The 23,589-nt window shown below is 55.7% G+C and overlaps 1 protein-coding gene across 1 annotated transcript in view; it reads left to right on the top strand.

The window, feature by feature from the left end:
* SYDE2 (synapse defective Rho GTPase homolog 2) overlaps positions 1-23,589 on the top strand; it is a 56,458-nt gene that overhangs the window by 21,558 nt on the left and 11,311 nt on the right. Inside the window, exon 4 of the mRNA XM_063427639.1 lies at positions 68-194. Within this exon, the coding sequence (XP_063283709.1) occupies positions 68-194 (127 nt within the window). The remainder of the gene's footprint in view (positions 1-67; positions 195-23,589) is intronic.

The following is a 23,589-nucleotide window of genomic DNA, read 5'->3' as shown; positions in this document are numbered from 1 at the left end:
GGTGCATTCTGTGTAACAGTGTTTCATCTTGTTGTAAAGGTAATGATTGCTACATAACATTTTTTAGGTTGTTGGATTGTATCGTTTGTGTGGTTCAGCTGCTGTGAAGAAAGAGCTCCGAGAGGCGTTCGAAAAGGACAGTAAAGCAGTCGCACTATGCGAGAATGAATACCCTGACATTAATGTTATCACAGGTAAGGACAAAACATATTGTAATCTCTGGGAAATGTATCAAAGTTCAACCCAAATATACCTACACAGAACTCTGCCTAACTACGGTTAGACCTGCTCGCTGCGAGCAACGGCTGGACCTGCGAGCGCAGCAACGGCTGGACCTGCGAGCGCAGCAACGGCTGGACCTGCGAGCGCAGCAACGGCTGGACCTGCGAGCGCAGCAACGGCTGGACCTGCGAGCGCAGCAACGGCTGGACCTGCGAGCGCAGCAACGGCGTTTAGCTGTAATGATCGGTAACACGCGGTTAGTGTTGAGGTTTAGGTGTGATGAGCGGTGGCACGCGGTTAGTGTTGAGGTTTAGGTGTGATGAGCGGTGGCACGCGGTTAGTGTTGAGGTTTAGGTGTGATGAGCGGTGGCACGCGGTTAGTGTTGAGGTTTAGGCAGTGGTGTATTTAGGATTTGGGCTGCCCTAGGCAGGACGGTGCTCAGGCACCCCCCCCCCACCCCCATTTTTAATTTTCCCCACCCCTTCTTGTCAAGGCCGCACTTTGACAAACGCTCACTCACTGACAGACGCATACACTCATTGACAGACACACTCTCATATACACTGACAATGACACATACACACTATTACTTGAACACACACTCAGACGCACACACATTCACTCACAGACGCACGCACATTTCTCCCAACACTTACAAATGATTATTTTTATCTTCTTTTAAATCCACCCAGCCTCCCTGGGAGAACTGGAGTGGATTGCTTACCTGTCCAGTGGTGCTGCTGGTTGGGCAGGCAAGGGGCGCACAGGCTGAGTTGGCGGCGCTTAGTGATGCCGGGAGCCGATCCGACGTCATATTCCGGCTCCCGGCTTCATTAAGCGGCGCAGAGGGGGCTGAGCAAGAAGTGTATGCTCCCTCGCTGCCCGCATCGGGGGGGGGGGGGGGCTCAAAAGTGGCCCCTCTGGATGCGAGGCAAGCAAGGGATCTGCCTGGGCGTTTGGGGGGGCGGCTTTTTTTGCTGCCCCCTGCAAAGTGCCGCCCAAGGCAGATGCCTCGTTTGCCTCGCGGAAGACATGTCCCTGCAGCCACACACTGACAGACATACACACACATACATACACAATCACTCACATTCACACACACACACAATGACTCAGACAGACACACACTGACAGCCCCCTCCTCTCCCCTCCCCTCCCCAAACATTAACTGATTATGTTTTTTTTTTTTTTTTAAATCCACCCAGCTTCCTTACCTTTGTTTTTCTGGGGTCCCTTCTGGCAGGAAGGGAGGCAGGCGGGCGACTAACTAAGAATCAATGTGGGCAGGCAGCGCTGGCGAAGAATCCATGTGGGCAGGCAGCACTGATTAGTGAGCTGTCTCTGCTCAGCTCCCTCACGCACCGCAGTGATGCCGGGAGCCGGAATATGACGTCATATTCCGGCTGTCGGCATCACTCTGCGGCGTGCAAAGGAGCTGAGCAGAGAGCTCATAAATTAGTGCTCCCTTGCCAGCGCCGCCCGCGTGGATTTTTACTTAGCCGCCTGCCTGTACTGTTAGCCGCCAGGTATTTGGGGGAGGTGTTTTTTTGCCGCCCCCTGGAAAGTGTCGCCCAAGGCATATGCCTTGTTTGCCTTGCGGCAAATACGTCCCTGGGTTTAAGTTTGATGAGCGGGAGCACGCGGTTAGTATTGAGGTTTAGGTGTGATGAGCAGTTAGTTTTGAGGTTTAGGTGAGATGAGCAGTTAGTTTTGAGGTTTAGGTGAGATGAGCAGTTAGTTTTGAGGTTTAGGTGAGATGAGCAGTTAGTTTTGAGGTTTAGGTGTGATGAGCGGTTAGTATTGAGGTTTAGGTGTGATAAGCAGTTAGTTTTGAGGTTTAGGTGTGATGAGCGGTTAGTTTTGAGGTTTAGGTGTGATGAGCGGTTAGTTTTGAGGTTTAGGTGTGATGAGCGGTTAGTATTGAGGTTTAGGTGTGATGAGCGGTTAGTATTGAGGTTTAGGTGTGATGAGCGGTTAGTTTTGAGGTTTAGGTGTGATGAGCGGTTAGTTTTGAGGTTTAGGTGTGATGAGCGGTTAGTTTTGAGGTTTAGGTGTGATGAGCGGTTAGTTTTGAGGTTTAGGTGTGATGAGCGGTTAGTTTTGAGGTTTAGGTGTGATGAGCGGTTAGTTTTGAGGTTTAGGTGTGATGAGCGGTTAGTTTTGAGGTTTAGGTGTGATGAGCGGTTAGTTTTGAGGTTTAGGTGTGATGAGCGGTTAGTTTTGAGGTTTAGGTGTGATGAGCGGTTAGTTTTGAGGTTTAGGTGTGATGAGCGGTTAGTTTTGAGGTTTAGGTGTGATGAGCGGTTAGTTTTGAGGTTTAGGTGTGATGAGCGGTTAGTATTGAGGTTTAGGTGTGATGAGCGGTTAGTATTGAGGTTTAGGTGTGATGAGCGGTTAGTTTTGAGGTTTAGGTGTGATGAGCGGTTAGTTTTGAGGTTTAGGTGTGATGAGCGGTTAGTTTTGAGGTTTAGGTGTGATGAGCGGTTAGTTTTGAGGTTTAGGTGTGATGAGCGGTTAGTTTTGAGGTTTAGGTGTGATGAGCGGTTAGTTTTGAGGTTTAGGTGTGATGAGCGGTTAGTTTTGAGGTTTAGGTGTGATGAGCGGTTAGTTTTGAGGTTTAGGTGTGATGAGCGGTTAGTTTTGAGGTTTAGGTGTGATGAGCGGTTAGTTTTGAGGTTTAGGTGTGATGAGCGGTTAGTATTGAGGTTTAGGTGAGATGAGCAGTTAGTTTTGAGGTTTAGGTGAGATGAGCAGTTAGTTTTGAGGTTTAGGTGTGATGAGCGGTTAGTATTGAGGTTTAGGTGTGATAAGCAGTTAGTTTTGAGGTTTAGGTGTGATGAGCGGTTAGTTTTGAGGTTTAGGTGTGATGAGCGGTTAGTTTTGAGGTTTAGGTGTGATGAGCGGTTAGTATTGAGGTTTAGGTGTGATAAGCAGTTAGTTTTGAGGTTTAGGTGTGATGAGCGGTTAGTTTTGAGGTTTAGGTGTGATGAGCGGTTAGTTTTGAGGTTTAGGTGTGATGAGCGGTTAGTATTGAGGTTTAGGTGTGATGAGCGGTTAGTATTGAGGTTTAGGTGTGATGAGCGGTTAGTTTTGAGGTTTAGGTGTGATGAGCGGTTAGTTTTGAGGTTTAGGTGTGATGAGCGGTTAGTTTTGAGGTTTAGGTGTGATGAGCGGTTAGTTTTGAGGTTTAGGTGTGATGAGCGGTTAGTTTTGAGGTTTAGGTGTGATGAGCGGTTAGTTTTGAGGTTTAGGTGTGATGAGCGGTTAGTTTTGAGGTTTAGGTGTGATGAGCGGTTAGTTTTGAGGTTTAGGTGTGATGAGCGGTTAGTTTTGAGGTTTAGGTGTGATGAGCGGTTAGTTTTGAGGTTTAGGTGTGATGAGCGGTTAGTTTTGAGGTTTAGGTGTGATGAGCGGTTAGTTTTGAGGTTTAGGTGTGATGAGCGGTTAGTATTGAGGTTTAGGTGTGATGAGCGGTTAGTTTTGAGGTTTAGGTGTGATGAGCGGTTAGTTTTGAGGTTTAGGTGTGATGAGCGGTTAGTTTTGAGGTTTAGGTGTGATGAGCGGTTAGTTTTGAGGTTTAGGTGTGATGAGCGGTTAGTATTGAGGTTTAGGTGTGATGAGCGGTTAGTATTGAGGTTTAGGTGTGATGAGCGGTTAGTTTTGAGGTTTAGGTGTGATGAGCGGTTAGTATTGAGGTTTAGGTGTGATGAGAGGTGGCACGCGGTTAGTATTGAGGTTTAGGTGTGATGAGAGGTGGCACGCGGTTAGTATTGAGATTTAGATGTGATGGGCACGCATTTACTGTTACCCTCCCAGAATACACACAGTTAAGGGGTCACTGTATAAAGCTCTTAGTACAGAATATTATCTTTTCATTGATATCGTGTCCCGGAAATCCATCCGTTTTCTTGCGTTTTTTGCGCCATATTTCCATGGTAGTTGGGTTATGGCGAAGGGCTCATAGCTGGGTCATTGCATCATGTCTGCTTTCACCCGTCTGAATCTGATTCCAAGCAAAGCGTGTCGCTGCTGTAACGGTTCACTGGCTTCAGAAAATGGGGAATTAATGAGCTGGACAGGTTGCTTTGCCTGCTGTCTAAACCTGTTGTGAGCAGGCAGTGCTGAGCAGAGGGAGACCAGTGACTCCTATAATATGACCTTTCACATGATCTATAAAATGCAGGCGTTTCCTTTATACCTGGGATTAGACTTGGGCTTTCTTCATATTGTCAATCCTGCTGTGCTATCCTGAATCCTTGGATTTCATGTCCATCTTTGGCCCGACTTTGCAGCGGAGATTACAGCTTCTACCCGTCCCTATCAGAACCTGTACCATGTCATTACAGAGCCTCTCAATCTTAAGATCTCTCACATCACCTGAAGCAGACTGTCAAAATAATCACGCTAGGCTGTGGATTCCACAACTTAACAATCCTGTCTGCAATAAAGCACCTTCATTGATTAACATAAGGTCTCTGTAGGCTATGCAGGAAATTCCTATCAAGGTGTTTAGATGTGCCAGCGGTGTGGTACATGCACCGCTGACTTCGGCTGTCTGTAATTGGTTAGTCTGGTATCTGCTCTCTTGTCTTTGTTGTATTTATTTAGCGCCAACATATTCCTCCACGCTTTGCCATTGTAGAAAAGGGATATTGGACCACACACCGTGGCAAATCCAGAGCCTGATCTCGGGAGGGGCACTTGTAGATTATATAAATAAATAATCCAGACACAATAACCACTACAGCTCAGTGTAGTGGTTATGGTGTCAATAGTGCCGGGCCCCTCTCCCAGAGTAAGTAGTCAAACCGTTTAACAACAGTTTGACAACATATCTGGGGTCTGTTGGGAAATGGGGCTGTAGTAGGGCATAGGAGCAGTGGTGTGTGTAAGTGGTACAATGTGTAAGGTGAGCGCTGTGTATGGGGGGCAGGTGTGTGAGTATGGGGGGCAGGTGTGTATGGGGGCCAGGTGTGTGAGTGTGTATGGGGGCCAGGTGTGTGAGTGTGTATGGGGGCCAGGTGTGTGAGTGTGTATGGGGGCCAGGTGTGTGAGTGTGTATGGGGGGCCAGGTGTGTGAGTGTGTATGGGGGGCCAGGTGTGTGAGTGTGTATGGGGGGCCAGGTGTGTGAGTGTGTATGGGGGGCCAGGTGTGTGAGTGTGTATGGGGGGCCAGGTGTGTGAGTGTGTATGGGGGGCCAGGTGTGTGAGTGTGTATGGGGGGCCAGGTGTGTGTGTGTATGGGGGGCCAGGTGTGTGTGTGTATGGGGGGCCAGGTGTGTGAGTGTGTATGGGGGGCCAGGTGTGTGAGTGTGTATGGGGGGCCAGGTGTGTGAGTGTGTATGGGGGGCCAGGTGTGTGAGTGTGTATGTATGGGGGCCAGGTGTGTGAGTGTGTATGTATGGGGGCCAGGTGTGTGTGTGTGTATGTATGGGGGGCAGGTGTGTGTGTGTATGTATGGGGGGCAGGTGTGTGTGTGTATGTATGGGGGGCAGGTGTGTGTGTGTATGTATGGGGGGCAGGTGTGTGTGTGTATGTATGGGGGGCAGGTGTGTGTGTGTGTGTGTGTGTGTGTATAGGGGGTGTGTGTGTGTGTGTGTATGGGGGCAGGTGTGTGTGTGTGTGTATGGGGGGCAGGTGTGTGTGTATGGGGGGCAGGTGTGTGTGTGTATGGGGGGCAGGTGTGTGTGTGTATGGGGGCAGGTGTGTGTGTGTGTATGGGGGCAGGTGTGTGTGTGTGTATGGGGGGCAGGTGTGTGTGTGTGTATGGGGGGCAGGTGTGTGTGTATGGGGGGCAGGTGTGTGTGTATGGGGGGCAGGTGTGTGTGTGTATGGGGGGCAGGTGTGTGTGTGTGTATGGGGGGCAGGTGTGTGTGTGTGTATGGGGGGCAGGTGTGTGTGTGTGTGTATGGGGGGCAGGTGTGTGTGTGTGTGTATGGGGGGCAGGTGTGTGTGTGTGTGTGTGTATGGGGGGCAGGTGTGTGTGTGTGTGTGTATGGGGGGCAGGTGTGTGTGTGTGTGTGTATGGGGGGCAGGTGTGTGTGTGTGTGTATGGGGGGCAGGTGTGTGTGTGTGTGTGTATGGGGGGCAGGTGTGTGTGTGTGTGTGTATGGGGGGCAGGTGTGTGTGTGTGTGTATGGGGGGCAGGTGTGTGTGTGTATGGGGGCCAGGTGTGTGTGTGTATGGGGGGCCAGGTGTGTGTGTGTATGGGGGGCCAGGTGTGTGAGTGTGTATGGGGGGCCAGGTGTGTGAGTGTGTATGGGGGGCCAGGTGTGTGTGTGTGTATGGGGGGCCAGGTGTGTGTGTGTGTATGGGGGGCCAGGTGTGTGTGTGTGTATGGGGGGCCAGGTGTGTGTGTATGGGGGGCCAGGTGTGTGAGTGTGTATGTATGGGGGGCCAGGTGTGTGAGTGTGTATGTATGGGGGGCCAGGTGTGTGAGTGTGTATGTATGGGGGGCCAGGTGTGTGAGTGTGTATGTATGGGGGGCCAGGTGTGTGAGTGTGTATGTATGGGGGGCCAGGTGTGTGAGTGTGTATGTATGGGGGGCCAGGTGTGTGAGTGTGTATGTATGGGGGGCCAGGTGTGTGAGTGTGTATGTATGGGGGGCCAGGTGTGTGAGTGTGTATGTATGGGGGGCCAGGTGTGTGAGTGTGTATGTATGGGGGGCCAGGTGTGTGAGTGTGTATGTATGGGGGGCCAGGTGTGTGAGTGTGTATGTATGGGGGGCCAGGTGTGTGAGTGTGTATGTATGGGGGGCCAGGTGTGTGAGTGTGTATGTATGGGGGGCCAGGTGTGTGAGTGTGTATGTATGGGGGGCCAGGTGTGTGAGTGTGTATGTATGGGGGGCCAGGTGTGTGAGTGTGTATGTATGGGGGGCCAGGTGTGTGAGTGTGTATGTATGGGGGGCCAGGTGTGTGTGTGTGTATGTATGGGGGGCAGGTGTGTGTGTATGTATGTATGGGGGGCAGGTGTGTGTGTATGTATGGGGGGCAGGTGTGTGTATGTATGGGGGGCAGGTGTGTGTGTATGGGGGGCAGGTGTGTGTGTGTGTGTATGGGGGGCAGGTGTGTGTGTTTGGGGGGCAGGTGTGTGTGTGTGTGTATGGGGGGCGTGTGTGTGTGTGTGTGTGGGGGGCAGGTGTGTGTATGGGGGGCAGGTGTGTGTATGGGGGGGCAGGTGTGTGTGTATATGGGGCAGGCGTGTGTGTATATGGGGCAGGCGTGTGTGGGGGGGGCGGCAGGCGTGTGTGTGGGGGGGGGCAGGCGTGTGTGTATATGGGGCAGGCGTGTGTGGGGGGGGCGGCAGGCGTGTGTGTGGGGGGGGCAGGTGTGTGTGTAAATGGGGCAGGCGTGTGTGGGGGGGCGGCAGGCGTGTGTGGGGGGGGCGGCAGGCGTGTGTGTGTGGGGGGGCAGGCGTGTGTGGGGGGGCAGGCGTGTGTGGGGGGGGCAGGCGTGTGTGGGGGGGGCAGGCGTGTGGGGGGGGCAGGCGTGTGTGGGGGCGGCAGGCGTGTGTGTGTGTGGGGGGGGCAGGCGTATGTGGGGGGCGGCAGGCGTGTGTGTGTGTGGGGGGTGCAGGCGTGTGCGTGTGGGGGGGGTGCAGGCGTGTGCGTGTGGGGGGGGTGCAGGCGTGTGTGTGTGGGGGGGTGCAGGCGTGTGTGTGTGTGGGGGCAGGCGTGTGTGTGGGGGCAGGCGTGTGTGTGGGGGCAGGCGTGTGGGGGGGGTGCAGGCGTGTGTGAGGGGGGCAGGCGTGCGTGTGGGGGGAGCAGGCGTGCGTGTGAGGGGGGCAGGCGTGCGTGTGGGGGGAGCAGGCGTGCGTGTGGGGGGAGCAGGCGTGCGTGTGGGGGGAGCAGGCGTGCGTGTGTGGGGGGAGCGTGCGTGTGTGGGGGGGCAGGTGTGTGTGTGTGTGTATGGGGGGGCAGGTGTGTGTGTGTGTATGGGGGGGGCAGGTGTGTGTGTGGGGGGGCAGGTGTGTGTGTGTGTGTATGGGGGGGGCAGGTGTGTGTGTGGGGGGGCAGGTGTGTGTGTGTGTGTATGGGGGGGGCGTGTGTGTGTGTGTGTGTGTGTATGGGGGGGGCAGGTGTGTGTATGGGGGGGGCAGGTGTGTGTATGGGGGGGGCAGGTGTGTGTGTGTGTGTATGGGGGGGCAGGTGTGTGTGTGTGTATGGGGGGGCAGGTGTGTGTGTGTGTGTGTATGGGGGGCGTGTGTGTGGGTGTATGGGGGGCGTGTGTGTGTGTGTATGTGGGGGCAGGTGTGTGTGTGTGTGTGTGTATGGGGGGCAGGTGTGTGTGTGTGTATGTGGGGGCAGGTGTGTGTGTGTGTATGGGGGGCAGGTGTGTGTGTGTATGTGGGGGCAGGTGTGTGTGTGTGTATGTGGGGGCAGGTGTGTGTGTGTGTATGTGGGGGCAGGTGTGTGTGTGTGTGTGTATGTGGGGGCAGGTGTGTGTGTATGTGGGGGCAGGTGTGTGTGTATGTGGGGGCAGGTGTGTGTGTATGTGGGGGCAGGTGTGTGTGTATGTGGGGGCAGGTGTGTGTGTGTGTATGTGGGGGCAGGTGTGTGTGTGTGTATGTGGGGGCAGGTGTGTGTGTGTGTATGTGGGGGCAGGTGTGTGTGTGTGTATGTGGGGGCAGGTGTGTGTGTGTGTGTATGGGGGGCAGGTGTGTGTGTATGGGGGGCAGGTATGTGTGTATGGGGGGCAGGTGTGTGTGTGTATGGGGGGCAGGTGTGTGTGTGTATGGGCGTGTGTGGGGGGGCAGGTGTGTGTGTGGGGGGGCAGGTGTGTGTGTGGGGGGGCAGGCGTGTGTGTGGGGGGGCAGGCGTGTGTGTGGGGGGGCAGGCGTGTGTGTGGGGGGGCAGGCGTGTGTGTGGGGGGGCAGGCGTGTGTGTGGGGGGGCAGGCGTGTGTGTGGGGGGCGCAGGCGTGTGTGTGGGGGGGCGCAGGCGTGTGTGGGGGGGCAGGCGTGTGGGGGGGGTGCAGGCGTGTGTGTGGGGGGGTGCAGGCGTGTGTGTGGGGGGGGTGCAGGCGTGTGTGTGTGTGGGGGCAGGCGTGTGTGTGGGGGCAGGCGTGTGGGGGGGGTGCAGGCGTGTGGGGGGGTGCAGGCGTGTGTGAGGGGGGCAGGCGTGCGTGTGTGGGGAGCAGGCGTGCGTGTGTGGGGGGAGCGTGCGTGTGTGGGGGGGGGCAGGTGTGTGTGTGTGTATGGGGGGGCAGGTGTGTGTGTGTGTATGGGGGGGGCAGGTGTGTGTGTGGGGGGGCAGGTGTGTGTGTGGGGGGGCAGGTGTGTGTGTGTGTGTATGGGGGGGCAGGTGTGTGTGTGTGTATGGGGGGGGCAGGTGTGTGTGTGGGGGGGCAGGTGTGTGTGTGGGGGGGCAGGTGTGTGTGTGTGTGTATGGGGGGGCAGGTGTGTGTGTGTGTATGGGGGGGCAGTTGTGTGTGGGGGGGGCAGGTGTGTGTGTGGGGGGGCAGGTGTGTGTGTGTGTGTATGGGGGGGCGTGTGTGTGTGTGTATGGGGGGGGGCAGGTGTGTGTGTGTGTATGGGGGGGCAGGTGTGTGTATGGGGGGGCAGGTGTGTGTGTGTGTGTATGGGGGGGGCAGGTGTGTGTGTGTATGGGGGGGGCAGGTGTGCGTGTGTGTGGGTGTATGGGGGGCGTGTGTGTGGGTGTATGGGGGGCGTGTGTGTATGTGGGGGCAGGTGTGTGTGTGTGTATGGGGGGCAGGTGTGTGTGTGTGTATGTAGGGGCAGGTGTGTGTGTGTGTATGGGGGGCAGGTGTGTGTGTGTATGTGGGGGCAGGTGTGTGTGTATGTGGGGGCAGGTGTGTGTGTGTGTATGTGGGGGCAGGTGTGTGTGTGTGTATGTGGGGGCAGGTGTGTGTGTGTGTGTATGTGGGGGCAGGTGTGTGTGTGTGTGTATGTGGGGGCAGGTGTGTGTGTGTGTATGTGGGGGCAGGTGTGTGTGTGTGTATGTGGGGGCAGGTGTGTGTGTGTGTGTATGTGGGGGCAGGTGTGTGTGTGTGTGTATGTGGGGGCAGGTGTGTGTGTGTGTGTATGTGGGGGCAGGTGTGTGTGTATGTGGGGGCAGGTGTGTGTATGTGGGGGCAGGTGTGTGTGTGTGTATGGGGGGCAGGTGTGTGTGTGTATGTGGGGGCAGGTGTGTGTGTGTGTGTATGGGGGGCAGGTATGTGTGTATGGGGGGCAGGTGTGTGTGTGTGTGTGTGTGTATGGGCGTGTGTGGGGGGGCAGGCGTGTGTGGGGGGGCAGGCGTGTGTGTGTGTGTATGGGGGGGCGTGTGTGTGTGTGTGTATGGGGGGGGGCAGGTGTGTGTGTGTGTGTATGGGGGGGGCAGGTGTGTGTATGGGGGGGCAGGTGTGTGTGTGTGTGTATGGGGGGGCAGGTGTGTGTGTGTATGGGGGGGGCAGGTGTGTGTGTGTGTGTATGGGGGGCGTGTGTGTGGGTGTATGGGGGGCGTGTGTGTGGGTGTATGGGGGGCGTGTGTGTATGTGGGGGCAGGTGTGTGTGTGTGTATGGGGGGCAGGTGTGTGTGTGTGTATGTAGGGGCAGGTGTGTGTGTGTGTATGGGGGGCAGGTGTGTGTGTGTGTATGGGGGGCAGGTGTGTGTGTGTATGTGGGGGCAGGTGTGTGTGTATGTGGGGGCAGGTGTGTGTGTGTGTATGTGGGGGCAGGTGTGTGTGTGTATGTGGGGGCAGGTGTGTGTGTGTGTGTATGTGGGGGCAGGTGTGTGTGTGTGTGTATGTGGGGGCAGGTGTGTGTGTGTGTGTATGTGGGGGCAGGTGTGTGTGTATGTGGGGGCAGGTGTGTGTGTATGTGGGGGCAGGTGTGTGTGTGTGTATGTGGGGGCAGGTGTGTGTGTATGTGGGGGCAGGTGTGTGTGTATGTGGGGGCAGGTGTGTGTGTATGTGGGGGCAGGTGTGTGTGTATGTGGGGGCAGGTGTGTGTGTATGTGGGGGCAGGTGTGTGTGTGTGTATGGGGGGCAGGTGTGTGTGTGTATGGGGGGCAGGTGTGTGTGTGTATGTGGGGGCAGGTGTGTGTGTGTGTGTATGGGGGGCAGGTGTGTGTGTGTGTGTATGGGCGTGTGTGGGGGGGCAGGCGTGTGTGGGGGGGCAGGCGTGTGTGTGGGGGGGCAGGCGTGTGTGTGGGGGGGCAGGCGTGTGTGGGGGGGCAGGCGTGTGTGTGGGGGGGCAGGCGTGTGTGTGGGGGGGCAGGCGTGTGTGTGGGGGGGCAGGCGTGTGTGTGGGGGGGCGCAGGCGTGTGTGTGGGGGGCGCAGGCGTGTGGGGGGGCGCAGGCGTGTGTATGTGGGGGGGGCGCAGGCGTGTGGGTGGGCGCAGGCGTGTGGGGGGGCGCAGGCGTGTGGGGGGGCGCAGGCGTGTGTATGTGGGGGGGGCGCAGGCGTGTGTATGTGGGGGGGCGCAGGCGTGTGTGTGCGGGGGGCGCAGGCGTGTGTGGGGGTCAGGCGTGTGCGTGTGGGGGTCAGGCGTGTGCGTGTGGGGGTCAGGCGTGTGCGTGTGGGGGTCAGGCGAGTGCGTGTGGGGGGCAGGGCGTGCGTGGGGGCGGGGCAGGCGTGTGCATGTGGGGGGCGGGGCAGGCGTGCGTGCGTGGCGGGGCAGGCGTGCGTGGGTGGGGGGGGCAGGCGTGGGTGTGAGTGGGGGGGGGCAGGCGTGTGTCTGTGAGTGGGGGGGGGGCAGGTGTGGGGGGGCAGGGGTGGGTGTGGGTGGGGGGGCAGGCGTGGGTGTGGGTGGGGGGGCATGGGTGGGTGTGGGTGGGGGGGCAGGCGTGTGGGTGGGGGGGGCAGGCGTGTGGGTGTGGGGGGGCAGGCGTGTGTGTGTGGGGGGGCAGGCGTGTGTGGGGGGGGGCAGGCGTGTGTGGGGGGGGGCAGGCGTGTGTGTGGGGGGGCAGGCGTGTGTGTGGGGGGGCAGGCGTGTGTGGGTGTGGCGGGGCAGGCGGGTGTGTGTGGGTGTGGGGCGCGTGTGGGTGTGGGGGGTGTGGGGGGGGCAGGCATGTGTGGGGGGGGCGTGGGTGTGGGGGGGGCAGGCGTGTGTGTGTGGGGTGGGGGGGGCAGGCGTGTGTGTGTGGGGGGGCAGGCGTGTGCAAGTGTGGGGGGGGGCGGCGTGTGGGGGGGGCACAGGCGTGTGTGTGTGGGGGGGGAGCAGGCGTGTGTGTGGGGGGGGGAGCAGGCGTGTGTGTGGGGGGGGCAGGCGTGGGGGGGCAGGCGTGTGCGTGTGGGGGGGCAGGCGTGTGTGGGTGTGGGGGGGGCAGGCGTGTGTGGGTGTGGGGGGGGCAGGCGTGTGTGTGGGTGTGGGGGGGCAGGCGTGTGTGTGTGTGTATGTGTGGGGGGGGCGTGTGTGTGTGTGGGGGGGGCAGGCGTGTGTGTGTGTGGGGGGGGCAGGCGTGTGTGTGTGTGGGGGGGGCAGGCGTGTGTGTGTGTGGGGGGGGCAGGCGTGTGTGTGTGGGGGGGCAGGCGTGTGTGTGTGGGGGGGGGCAGGCGTGTGTGTGTGGGGGGGCAGGCGTGTGTGTGTGGGGGGGCAGGCGTGTGCGTGTGTGTGGGGGGGGCCGGCGTGTGCGTGGGGGGGGCAGGCGTGTGTGCGTGGGGGGGGCAGGCGGGTGTGGGTGTGGGGGGGCAGGCGGGTGTGGGTGTGGGGGGGCAGGCGGGTGTGGGTGTGGGGGGGACAGGCGGGTGTGGGTGTGGGGGGGGCAGGCGGAGGTGTGTGTGGGGGGGGGCAGGCGTGTGTGGGTGTGGGGGGGGCTGGCGTGTGGGTGTGGGGGGGGCAGGCGGGTGTGGGTGTGGGGGGGCAGGTGTGTGTGGGGGGGCAGGTGTGTGTGGGGGGGCAGGCGTGTGTGGGTGTGGGGGGGGGGCAGGCGTGTGTGTGGGTGTGGGGGGGCAGGCGTGTGTGTGTGTATGTGTGGGGGGGGCGTGGGTGTGGGGGGGGCAGGCGTGTGTGTGTGTGTGTGGGGGGGGGCAGGCGTGTGTGTGGGGGGGGCAGGCGTGTGTGTGGGGGGGGGGCAGGCGTGGGTGTGGGGGGGGGGCAGGCGTGGGTGTGGGGGGGGGGCAGGCGTGTGTGTGTGTGTGTGGGGGGGCATGCGTGTGCTTGTGTGTGGGGGGGGCCGGTGTGGGTGTGGGGGGGCAGGCGTGTGTGTGTATGTGTGGGGGGGGCGTGTGTGTGGGGGGGGGGCAGGCGTGTGTGTGGGGGGGGGGCAGGCGTGTGTGTGTGGGGGGGGCAGGCGTGGGTGTGGGGGGGGGGCAGGCGTGGGTGTGGGGGGGGGGCAGGCGTGTGTGTGTGTGTGGGGGGGCATGCGTGTGCTTGTGTGTGGGGGGGGGCAGGCGTGTGTGTGTGTGGGGGGGCATGCGTGTGCTTGTGTGTGGGGGGGGCCGGCGTGGGTGTGTGGGGGGCCGGCGTGTGTGTGGGGGGGGCAGGCGTGTGTGCGTGGGGGGGGCAGGCGTGTGTGCGTGGGGGGGGCAGGCGGGTGTGGGTGTGGGGGGGCAGGCGGGTGTGGGTGTGGGTGTGGGGGGGCAGGCGGGTGTGGGTGTGGGGGGGCAGGTGTGTGTGGGGGGGGGCAGGCGTGTGTGGGTGTGGGGGGGGCAGGCGTGTGGGTGTGGGGGGGGCAGGCGGGTGTGGGTGTGGGGGGGCAGGTGTGTGTGGGGGGGCAGGCGTGTGTGGGTGTGGTGGGGGCAGGCGTGGGTGTGTGCGTGGGGGGGGCAGGCGTGTGTGCGTGGGGGGGGCAGGCGGGTGTGGGTGTGGGGGGGGCAGGCGGAGGTGTGTGTGGGGGGGCAGGCGGGTGTGGGGGTGGCAGGCGGGTGTGGGTGTGGGTGTGGGGGGGGCAGGCGTGGGTGTGTGCGTGGGGGGGGCAGGCGTGTGTGCGTGGGAGGGGCAGGCGGGTGTGGGTGTGGGGGGGGCAGGCGTGTGGGTGTGGGGGGGGCAGGCGGGTGTGGGTGTGGGGGGGCAGGTGTGTGTGGGGGGGCAGGCGTGTGTGGGTGTGGTGGGGGCAGGCGTGGGTGTGTGCGTGGGGGGGGCAGGCGTGTGTGCGTGGGGGGGGCAGGCGGGTGTGGGTGTGGGGGGGGCAGGCGGAGGTGTGTGTGGGGGGGCAGGCGTGTGTGGGGGGGCAGGCGGGTGTGGGTGTGGGGGTGGCAGGCGGGTGTGGGTGTGGGGGGGGCAGGCGGAGGTGTGTGTGGGGGGGCAGGCGTGTGTGGGGGGGCAGGCGGGTGTGGGTGGGGGGGGGCAGTTGGGTGTGTGTGTGGGGGGGCAGGCGTGTGTGGGGGGGCAGGCGGGTGTGGGTGGGGGGGGGCAGGCGGGTGTGGGTGTGGGGGGGCAGGTGTGTGTGGGGGGGCAGGCGTTTGTGGGTGTGGTGGGGGCAGGCGGGTGTGGGTGTGGGGGGGGCAGGCGTGGGTGTGGGGGGGCAGGCGTGTGTGTGTGGGGGGGCGTGGGTGTGGGTGTGTGTGTGTGTGGGGGGGGCGTGTGGGGGGGCAGGCGTGTGTGGGTGTGGGGGGGGGCAAGCGTGTGTGGGTGTGGGGGGGGCGCGTGTGTGGGGGGTGTGTGTGTGTGTGGGGGGGCAGTGTGTATGTGGGGGGGGCAGGGTGTGGGGTATCGGGGGGCAGTGTGTATGTTGGGGGGGGCAGTGTGTGTGGGGGGGACCACACATAACTGCATCCTGAATATAACCGAGGCGATATGAAGGCCTTTCTCCAATGAGCTGACAATCTATGAATTCCCCTGATCTCTCTCTTCATTTAAATTTAAAATGAAATAAATAAGTGATTGTGTATGGAGGCCAGCGTGGCCGTTTAATAAGCCTGCAGACTCTGGTCACCGAGAAGCCACACTTCTGCCACTAACGCAACACACAAGTCTGTCTTTGTTCGGCTGGTATTTGTGTCATGCTTTGGGGGATTAACTGTTCCTGGTTGGCTCCCAGAATAAAGCCGTTTCTGATAAATCCACATCCACAATGACCGTCTGAACTGCATTAAAGTCACTGATAATAAAGTCTTTCTGTCTTTAGTTCTGTGACGTAAAATGTTCTATCCATTAAATGCAACTTAAATTGTTAAATATACAGTGAGGGAAAAAAGTATTTGATCCCCTGCTCATTTTGCACGTTTGCCAACTGACAAATAAATGATCAGTCTATAATTTTAATGGTAAGTGTATTTTAACAGTGAGCAACAGAAAAACACATGGCAAAAAAGTTATAAATTGGGGGCAGGGACTGACTGAAGCTCCTCAGGGAAACCAGATTCCTGAATCTAAGCTAAAATAGAGGTGTCTTGTTTTTGGCACAAACCCTCTTAAACCTACTGAGGAACATCCAGACACAGATTTGGCCTGCTTTGGCACGATTTTGGTGGGCACAGACCAAAGACCTCTCTGACCAGAAGGATATCCTACATGTGGGGAGTTTAAATACCACTGTATGCTGTTTTACTCAGAGCTGGTTGTAGCTCTTTTTATTGTAAGTTGGCACTCTTAGGACCTCAGTGTTTGTAAATATTATCTCTCTTTTGTTCCATTTAGCGCACCCTGTATTTTTGTTGTTTCCATGTCAACACTATACTATATAATACCCATGCCTAGATTAGCTCTTCAGTCATGTAAATCATATAAATATTCACAATCTTAGACATAACTGCCTAGCTTAAGTCTAGCTTGTTTTATATTCCCTAAAAATGTGCTGTTTCTGTATATGTCATACCAGTGACTGCTTACTAATGTTGTTGTGACATTGTGAGCAAATCTGTATTCTAGGGATGCACCGAAATTTCGGCTGCCGTTTCGGCTTTAAAAGGGGCAAATTTGCAGAAAAAAAAAATTAAGATAATTTTTTTTTGTTTGTAGTAGATAGTTTAACAGACATGCTTGCATTAACAATTCAGATAATTCTATATCACAATGAAAGATAGTAATAACATGAAAAGTCAAGAATACTGCACTTGGGATGGGGGAGGGAAGAACACTATGGGATGGGGATGGAAGAACACTATGGGATGGGGGAGGGAAGAACACTATGGGATGGGGGAGGGAAGAACACTATGTTATGGGGGAGGGAAGAACACTATGGGATGGGGGAGGGAAGAACACTATGGGATGGGGGAGGGAAGAACACTATGGGATGGGGGAGGGAAGAACACTATGGGATGGGGGAGGGAAGAACACTATGGGATGGGGGAGGGAAGAACACTATGGGATGGGGGAGGGAAGAACACTATGGGATGGTGAGGGAAGAACACTTTGGGATGGGGGAGGGAAGAACACTATGGGATGGGGGAGGGAAGAACACTATGGGATGGGGGAGGGAAGAACACTATGGGACGGGGGAGGGAAGAACACTATGGGACGGGGGGGGAAGAACACTATGGGACGGGGGGGGAAGAACACTATGGGATGGGGGGGGAAGAACACTATGGGATGGGGGAGGGAAGAACACTATGGGACGGGGGAGGGAAGAACACTATGGGACGGGGGGGGAAGAACACTATGGGACGGGGGGGGAAGAACACTATGGGGGGGCAGTGTGTGTGGGGGGGACCACACATAACTGCATCCTGAATATAACCGAGGCGATATGAAGGCCTTTCTCCAATGAGCTGACAATCTATGAATTCCCCTGATCTCTCTCTTCATTTAAATTTAAAATGAAATAAATAAGTGATTGTGTATGGAGGCCAGCGTGGCCGTTTAATAAGCCTGCAGACTCTGGTCACCGAGAAGCCACACTTCTGCCACTAACGCAACACACAAGTCTGTCTTTGTTCGGCTGGTATTTGTGTCATGCTTTGGGGGATTAACTGTTCCTGGTTGGCTCCCAGAATAAAGCCGTTTCTGATAAATCCACATCCACAATGACCGTCTGAACTGCATTAAAGTCACTGATAATAAAGTCTTTCTGTCTTTAGTTCTGTGACGTAAAATGTTCTATCCATTAAATGCAACTTAAATTGTTAAATATACAGTGAGGGAAAAAAGTATTTGATCCCCTGCTCATTTTGCACGTTTGCCAACTGACAAATAAATGATCAGTCTATAATTTTAATGGTAAGTGTATTTTAACAGTGAGCAACAGAAAAACACATGGCAAAAAAGTTATAAATTGGGGGCAGGGACTGACTGAAGCTCCTCAGGGAAACCAGATTCCTGAATCTAAGCTAAAATAGAGGTGTCTTGTTTTTGGCACAAACCCTCTTAAACCTACTGAGGAACATCCAGACACAGATTTGGCCTGCTTTGGCACGATTTTGGTGGGCACAGACCAAAGACCTCTCTGACCAGAAGGATATCCTACATGTGGGGAGTTTAAATACCACTGTATGCTGTTTTACTCAGAGCTGGTTGTAGCTCTTTTTATTGTAAGTTGGCACTCTTAGGACCTCAGTGTTTGTAAATATTATCTCTCTTTTGTTCCATTTAGCGCACCCTGTATTTTTGTTGTTTCCATGTCAACACTATACTATATAATACCCATGCCTAGATTAGCTCTTCAGTCATGTAAATCATATAAATATTCACAATCTTAGACATAACTGCCTAGCTTAAGTCTAGCTTGTTTTATATTCCCTAAAAATGTGCTGTTTCTGTATATGTCATACCAGTGACTGCTTACTAATGTTGTTGTGACATTGTGAGCAAATCTGTATTCTAGGGATGCACCGAAATTTCGGCTGCCGTTTCGGCTTTAAAAGGGGCAAATTTGCAGAAAAAAAAAATTAAGATAATTTTTTTTTGTTTGTAGTAGATAGTTTAACAGACATGCTTGCATTAACAATTCAGATAATTCTATATCACAATGAAAGATAGTAATAACATGAAAAGTCAAGAATACTGCACTTGGGATGGGGGAGGGAAGAACACTATGGGATGGGGATGGAAGAACACTATGGGATGGGGGAGGGAAGAACACTATGGGATGGGGGAGGGAAGAACACTATGTTATGGGGGAGGGAAGAACACTATGGGATGGGGGAGGGAAGAACACTATGGGATGGGGGAGGGAAGAACACTATGGGATGGGGGAGGGAAGAACACTATGGGATGGGGGAGGGAAGAACACTATGGGATGGGGGAGGGAAGAACACTATGGGATGGGGGAGGGAAGAACACTATGGGATGGTGAGGGAAGAACACTTTGGGATGGGGGAGGGAAGAACACTATGGGATGGGGGAGGGAAGAACACTATGGGATGGGGGAGGGAAGAACACTATGGGACGGGGGAGGGAAGAACACTATGGGACGGGGGGGGAAGAACACTATGGGATGGGGGAGGGAAGAACACTATGGGACGGGGGAGGGAAGAACACTATGGGACGGGGGGGGAAGAACACTATGGGACGGGGGGGGAAGAACACTATGGGGGGGCAGTGTGTGTGGGGGGGACCACACATAACTGCATCCTGAATATAACCGAGGCGATATGAAGGCCTTTCTCCAATGAGCTGACAATCTATGAATTCCCCTGATCTCTCTCTTCATTTAAATTTAAAATGAAATAAATAAGTGATTGTGTATGGAGGCCAGCGTGGCCGTTTAATAAGCCTGCAGACTCTGGTCACCGAGAAGCCACACTTCTGCCACTAACGCAACACACAAGTCTGTCTTTGTTCGGCTGGTATTTGTGTCATGCTTTGGGGGATTAACTGTTCCTGGTTGGCTCCCAGAATAAAGCCGTTTCTGATAAATCCACATCCACAATGACCGTCTGAACTGCATTAAAGTCACTGATAATAAAGTCTTTCTGTCTTTAGTTCTGTGACGTAAAATGTTCTATCCATTAAATGCAACTTAAATTGTTAAATATACAGTGAGGGAAAAAAGTATTTGATCCCCTGCTCATTTTGCACGTTTGCCAACTGACAAATAAATGATCAGTCTATAATTTTAATGGTAAGTGTATTTTAACAGTGAGCAACAGAAAAACACATGGCAAAAAAGTTATAAATTGGGGGCAGGGACTGACTGAAGCTCCTCAGGGAAACCAGATTCCTGAATCTAAGCTAAAATAGAGGTGTCTTGTTTTTGGCACAAACCCTCTTAAACCTACTGAGGAACATCCAGACACAGATTTGGCCTGCTTTGGCACGATTTTGGTGGGCACAGACCAAAGACCTCTCTGACCAGAAGGATATCCTACATGTGGGGAGTTTAAATACCACTGTATGCTGTTTTACTCAGAGCTGGTTGTAGCTCTTTTTATTGTAAGTTGGCACTCTTAGGACCTCAGTGTTTGTAAATATTATCTCTCTTTTGTTCCATTTAGCGCACCCTGTATTTTTGTTGTTTCCATGTCAACACTATACTATATAATACCCATGCCTAGATTAGCTCTTCAGTCATGTAAATCATATAAATATTCACAATCTTAGACATAACTGCCTAGCTTAAGTCTAGCTTGTTTTATATTCCCTAAAAATGTGCTGTTTCTGTATATGTCATACCAGTGACTGCTTACTAATGTTGTTGTGACATTGTGAGCAAATCTGTATTCTAGGGATGCACCGAAATTTCGGCTGCCGTTTCGGCTTTAAAAGGGGCAAATTTGCAGAAAAAAAAAATTAAGATAATTTTTTTTTGTTTGTAGTAGATAGTTTAACAGACATGCTTGCATTAACAATTCAGATAATTCTATATCACAATGAAAGATAGTAATAACATGAAAAGTCAAGAATACTGCACTTGGGATGGGGGAGGGAAGAACACTATGGGATGGGGATGGAAGAACACTATGGGATGGGGGAGGGAAGAACACTATGTTATGGGGGAGGGAAGAACACTATGGGATGGGGGAGGGAAGAACACTATGGGATGGGGGAGGGAAGAACACTATGGGATGGGGGAGGGAAGAACACTATGGGATGGGGGAGGGAAGAACACTATGGGATGGGGGAGGGAAGAACACTATGGGATGGTGAGGGAAGAACACTTTGGGATGGGGGAGGGAAGAACACTATGGGATGGGGGAGGGAAGAACACTATGGGATGGGGGAGGGAAGAACACTATGGGACGGGGGAGGGAAGAACACTATGGGACGGGGGGGGAAGAACACTATGGGACGGGGGGGGAAGAACACTATGGGACGGGGGGGGGGAAGAACACTATGGGACGGGGAGGGAAGAACACTATGGGATGGGGGAGGGAAGAACACTATGGGATGGGGGAGGGAAGAACACTATGGGACGGGGAGGGAAGAACACTATGGGACGGGGAGGGAAGAACACTATGGGACGGGGGGGGAAGAACACTATGGGACGGGGGGGAAGAACACTATGGGACGGGGGGGGGAAGAACACTATGGGACGGGGGGGGGAAGAACACTATGGGACGGGGGGGGGAAGAACACTATGGGACGGGGAGGGAAGAACACTATGGGATGGGGGAGGGAAGAACACTATGGGATGGGGGAGGGAAGAACACTATGGGATGGGGGAGGGAAGAACACTATGGGATGGGGGAGGGAAGAACACTATGGGATGGGGGAGGGAAGAACACTATGGGATGGGGATGGAAGAACACTATGTTATGGGGGAGGGAAGAACACTATGGGATGGGGGAGGGAAGAACACTATGGGACGGGGGAGGGAAGAACACTATGTTATGGGGGAGGGAAGAACACTATGGGATGGGGAGGGAAGAACACTATGGGATGGGGGAGGGAAGAACACTATGGGATGGGGGAGGGAAGAACACTATGGGATGGGGATGGAAGAACACTATGGGATGGGGATGGAAGAACACTATGGGATGGGGGATGGAAGAACACTATGGGATGGGGGATGGAAGAACACTATGGGATGGGGGAGGGAAGAACACTATGTTATGGGGGAGGGAAGAACACTATGGGATGGGGGAGGGAAGAACACTATGGGATGGGGGAGGGAAGAACACTATGGGATGGGGGAGGGAAGAACACTATGGGATGGGGGAGGGAAGAACACTATGGGACGGGGGAGGGAAGAACACTATGTTATGGGGGAGGGAAGAACACTATGGGATGGGGGAGGGAAGAACACTATGGGATGGGGGAGGGAAGAACACTATGGGATGGGGGAGGGAAGAACACTATGGGATGGGGGAGGGAAGAACACTATGGGATGGGGGAGGGAAGAACACTATGGGATGGGGGAGGGAAGAACACTATGGGATGGGGGAGGGAAGAACACTATGGGATGGGGAGGGAAGAACACTATGGGATGGGGGAGGGAAGAACACTATGGGATGGGGGAGGGAAGAACACTACGGGATGGGGGAGGGAAGAACACTACGGGATGGGGAGGGAAGAACACTACGGGGTGGGGGAGGGAAGAACACTACGGGATGGGGGAGGGAAGAACACTATGGGATGGGGGAGGGAAGAACACTATGGGACGGGGAGGGAAGAACACTATGGGACGGGGGGAGAGAACACTATGGGACGGGGGAGGGAAGAACACTATGGGATGGGGGAGGGAAGAACACTATGGGATGGGGAGGGAAGAACACTATGGGATGGGGGAGGGAAGAACACTATGGGATGGGGAGGGAAGAACACTATGGGATGGGGAGGGAAGAACACTATGGGACGGGGTGGGGGAAGAACACTATGGGACGGGGGTGGGGGAAGAACACTATGGGACGGGGGGGGAAGAACACTATGGGACGGGGGGGGGAAGAACACTATGGGACGGGGGGGGGGGAGAACACTATGGGACGGGGGGGGGAGGAACACTATGGGACGGGGGGAAGAACACTATGGGACGGGGGGGAAGAACACTATGGGACGGGGGGAAGAACACAATGGGACGGGGGGGGGGGAAGAACACTATGGGACGGGGGGCGGGGAAGAACACTATGGGACGGGGGGGGGGAAGAACACTATGGGACGGGGGGGGGGAAGAACACTATGGGACGGGGGGGGAAGAACACTATGGGACGGGGGGGGGGAAGAACACTATGGGACGGGGGGGGGGAAGAACACTATGGGACGGGGGGGGAAGAACACTATGGGACGGGGGGGGGGGAAGAACACTATGGGACGGGGGGGGGAAGAACACTATGGGACGGGGAGGGGGGGAAGAACACTATGGGACGGGGGGGGGAAGAACACTATGGGACGGGGGGGGGGAAGAACACTATGGGACGGGTTGGGGGAAGAACACTATGGGACGGGGTGGGGGAAGAACACTATGGGACGGGGTGGGGGAAGAACACTATGGGACGGGGTGGGGGAAGAACACTATGGGACGGGGGGGGAAGAACACTATGGGACGGGGGGGGTAGAGGGAAGTTTTTCATATTAGGTTAATTCAGTTTGTTAAAGTCTAATATTAATAAAATTATAGAAAATATATATATATATTTTTTTTTGTAAATCCTTTGGGGAAAAGTAGTTTTTCGGCCAAGGGCATCCTGAAGTTTCGGTTTCAGACAAGAATTTTAATTTCGGTGCATTTCTACTGTATTCATAAGCACTACAAAATTAAAGCATTATACATTTAAAAAAGAAGAAAGTTATACATTGATTTGCATGTCAGTGATTAAAATAAGTATTTGATCCCTTCGACTTAGTACTTGGTGGCAAAACCCTTGTTGGCAATTACAGAGGTCAGACGTTTCTTATAGTTTGCCACCAGGCTTGCACACATCTCAGGAGGGATTTTGCCCCACTCCTCTTTGCAGATCCTTTCCAAGTCATTAAGGTTTTGAGGCTGACATTTGGCAAGGGAAGGAGGTTCTCAAGATTTGACGTTCCATTGCCCCTTAGCAGAAAAACACCCCCAAAGCATAATGGGACAGGGCTCAAAGCTATTACTAGCCCCTGGCTGGGACAGGGCTCGAAGCTATTACTAGCCCCTGGCTGGGACAGGGCTCGAAGCTATTACTAGCCCCTAGGTGGGACAGGGCTCGAAGCTATTACTAGCCCCTAGGTGGGACAGGGCTCGAAGCTATTACTAGCCCCTAGGTGGGACAGGGCTCGAAGCTATTACTAGCCCAGGGTGGGACAGGGCTCAAAGCTATTACTAGCCCCTAGGTGGGACAGGGCTCGAAGCTATTACTAGCCCAGGGTGGGACAGGGCTCAAAGCTATTACTAGCCCCTAGGTGGGACAGGGCTCAAAGCTATTACTAGCCCCTGGCTGGGAAAGGGCTCGAAGCTATTACTAGCCCAGGGTGGGACAGGGCTCGAAGCTATTACTAGACCCTCGGTGGGACAGGGCTCGAAGCTATTACTAGACCCTCGGTGGGACAGGGCTCGAAACTATTACTAGCCACTGGCTGGGACAGAGCTCGAAGCTATTACTAGCCCCTGGCTGGGACAGAGCTCGAAGCTATTACTAGCCCCTGGCTGGGACAGGGCTCGAAGCTATTACTAGCCCCTGGCTGGGACAGGGCTCGAA

Source organism: Pelobates fuscus, chromosome 7 (assembly GCF_036172605.1).
Source record: "Pelobates fuscus isolate aPelFus1 chromosome 7, aPelFus1.pri, whole genome shotgun sequence".
Lineage (NCBI taxonomy): Eukaryota > Metazoa > Chordata > Amphibia > Anura > Pelobatidae > Pelobates > Pelobates fuscus.
Note: the sequence above shows the minus strand (reverse complement) of the source record. Positions and strands in the feature narration are given on the sequence as shown.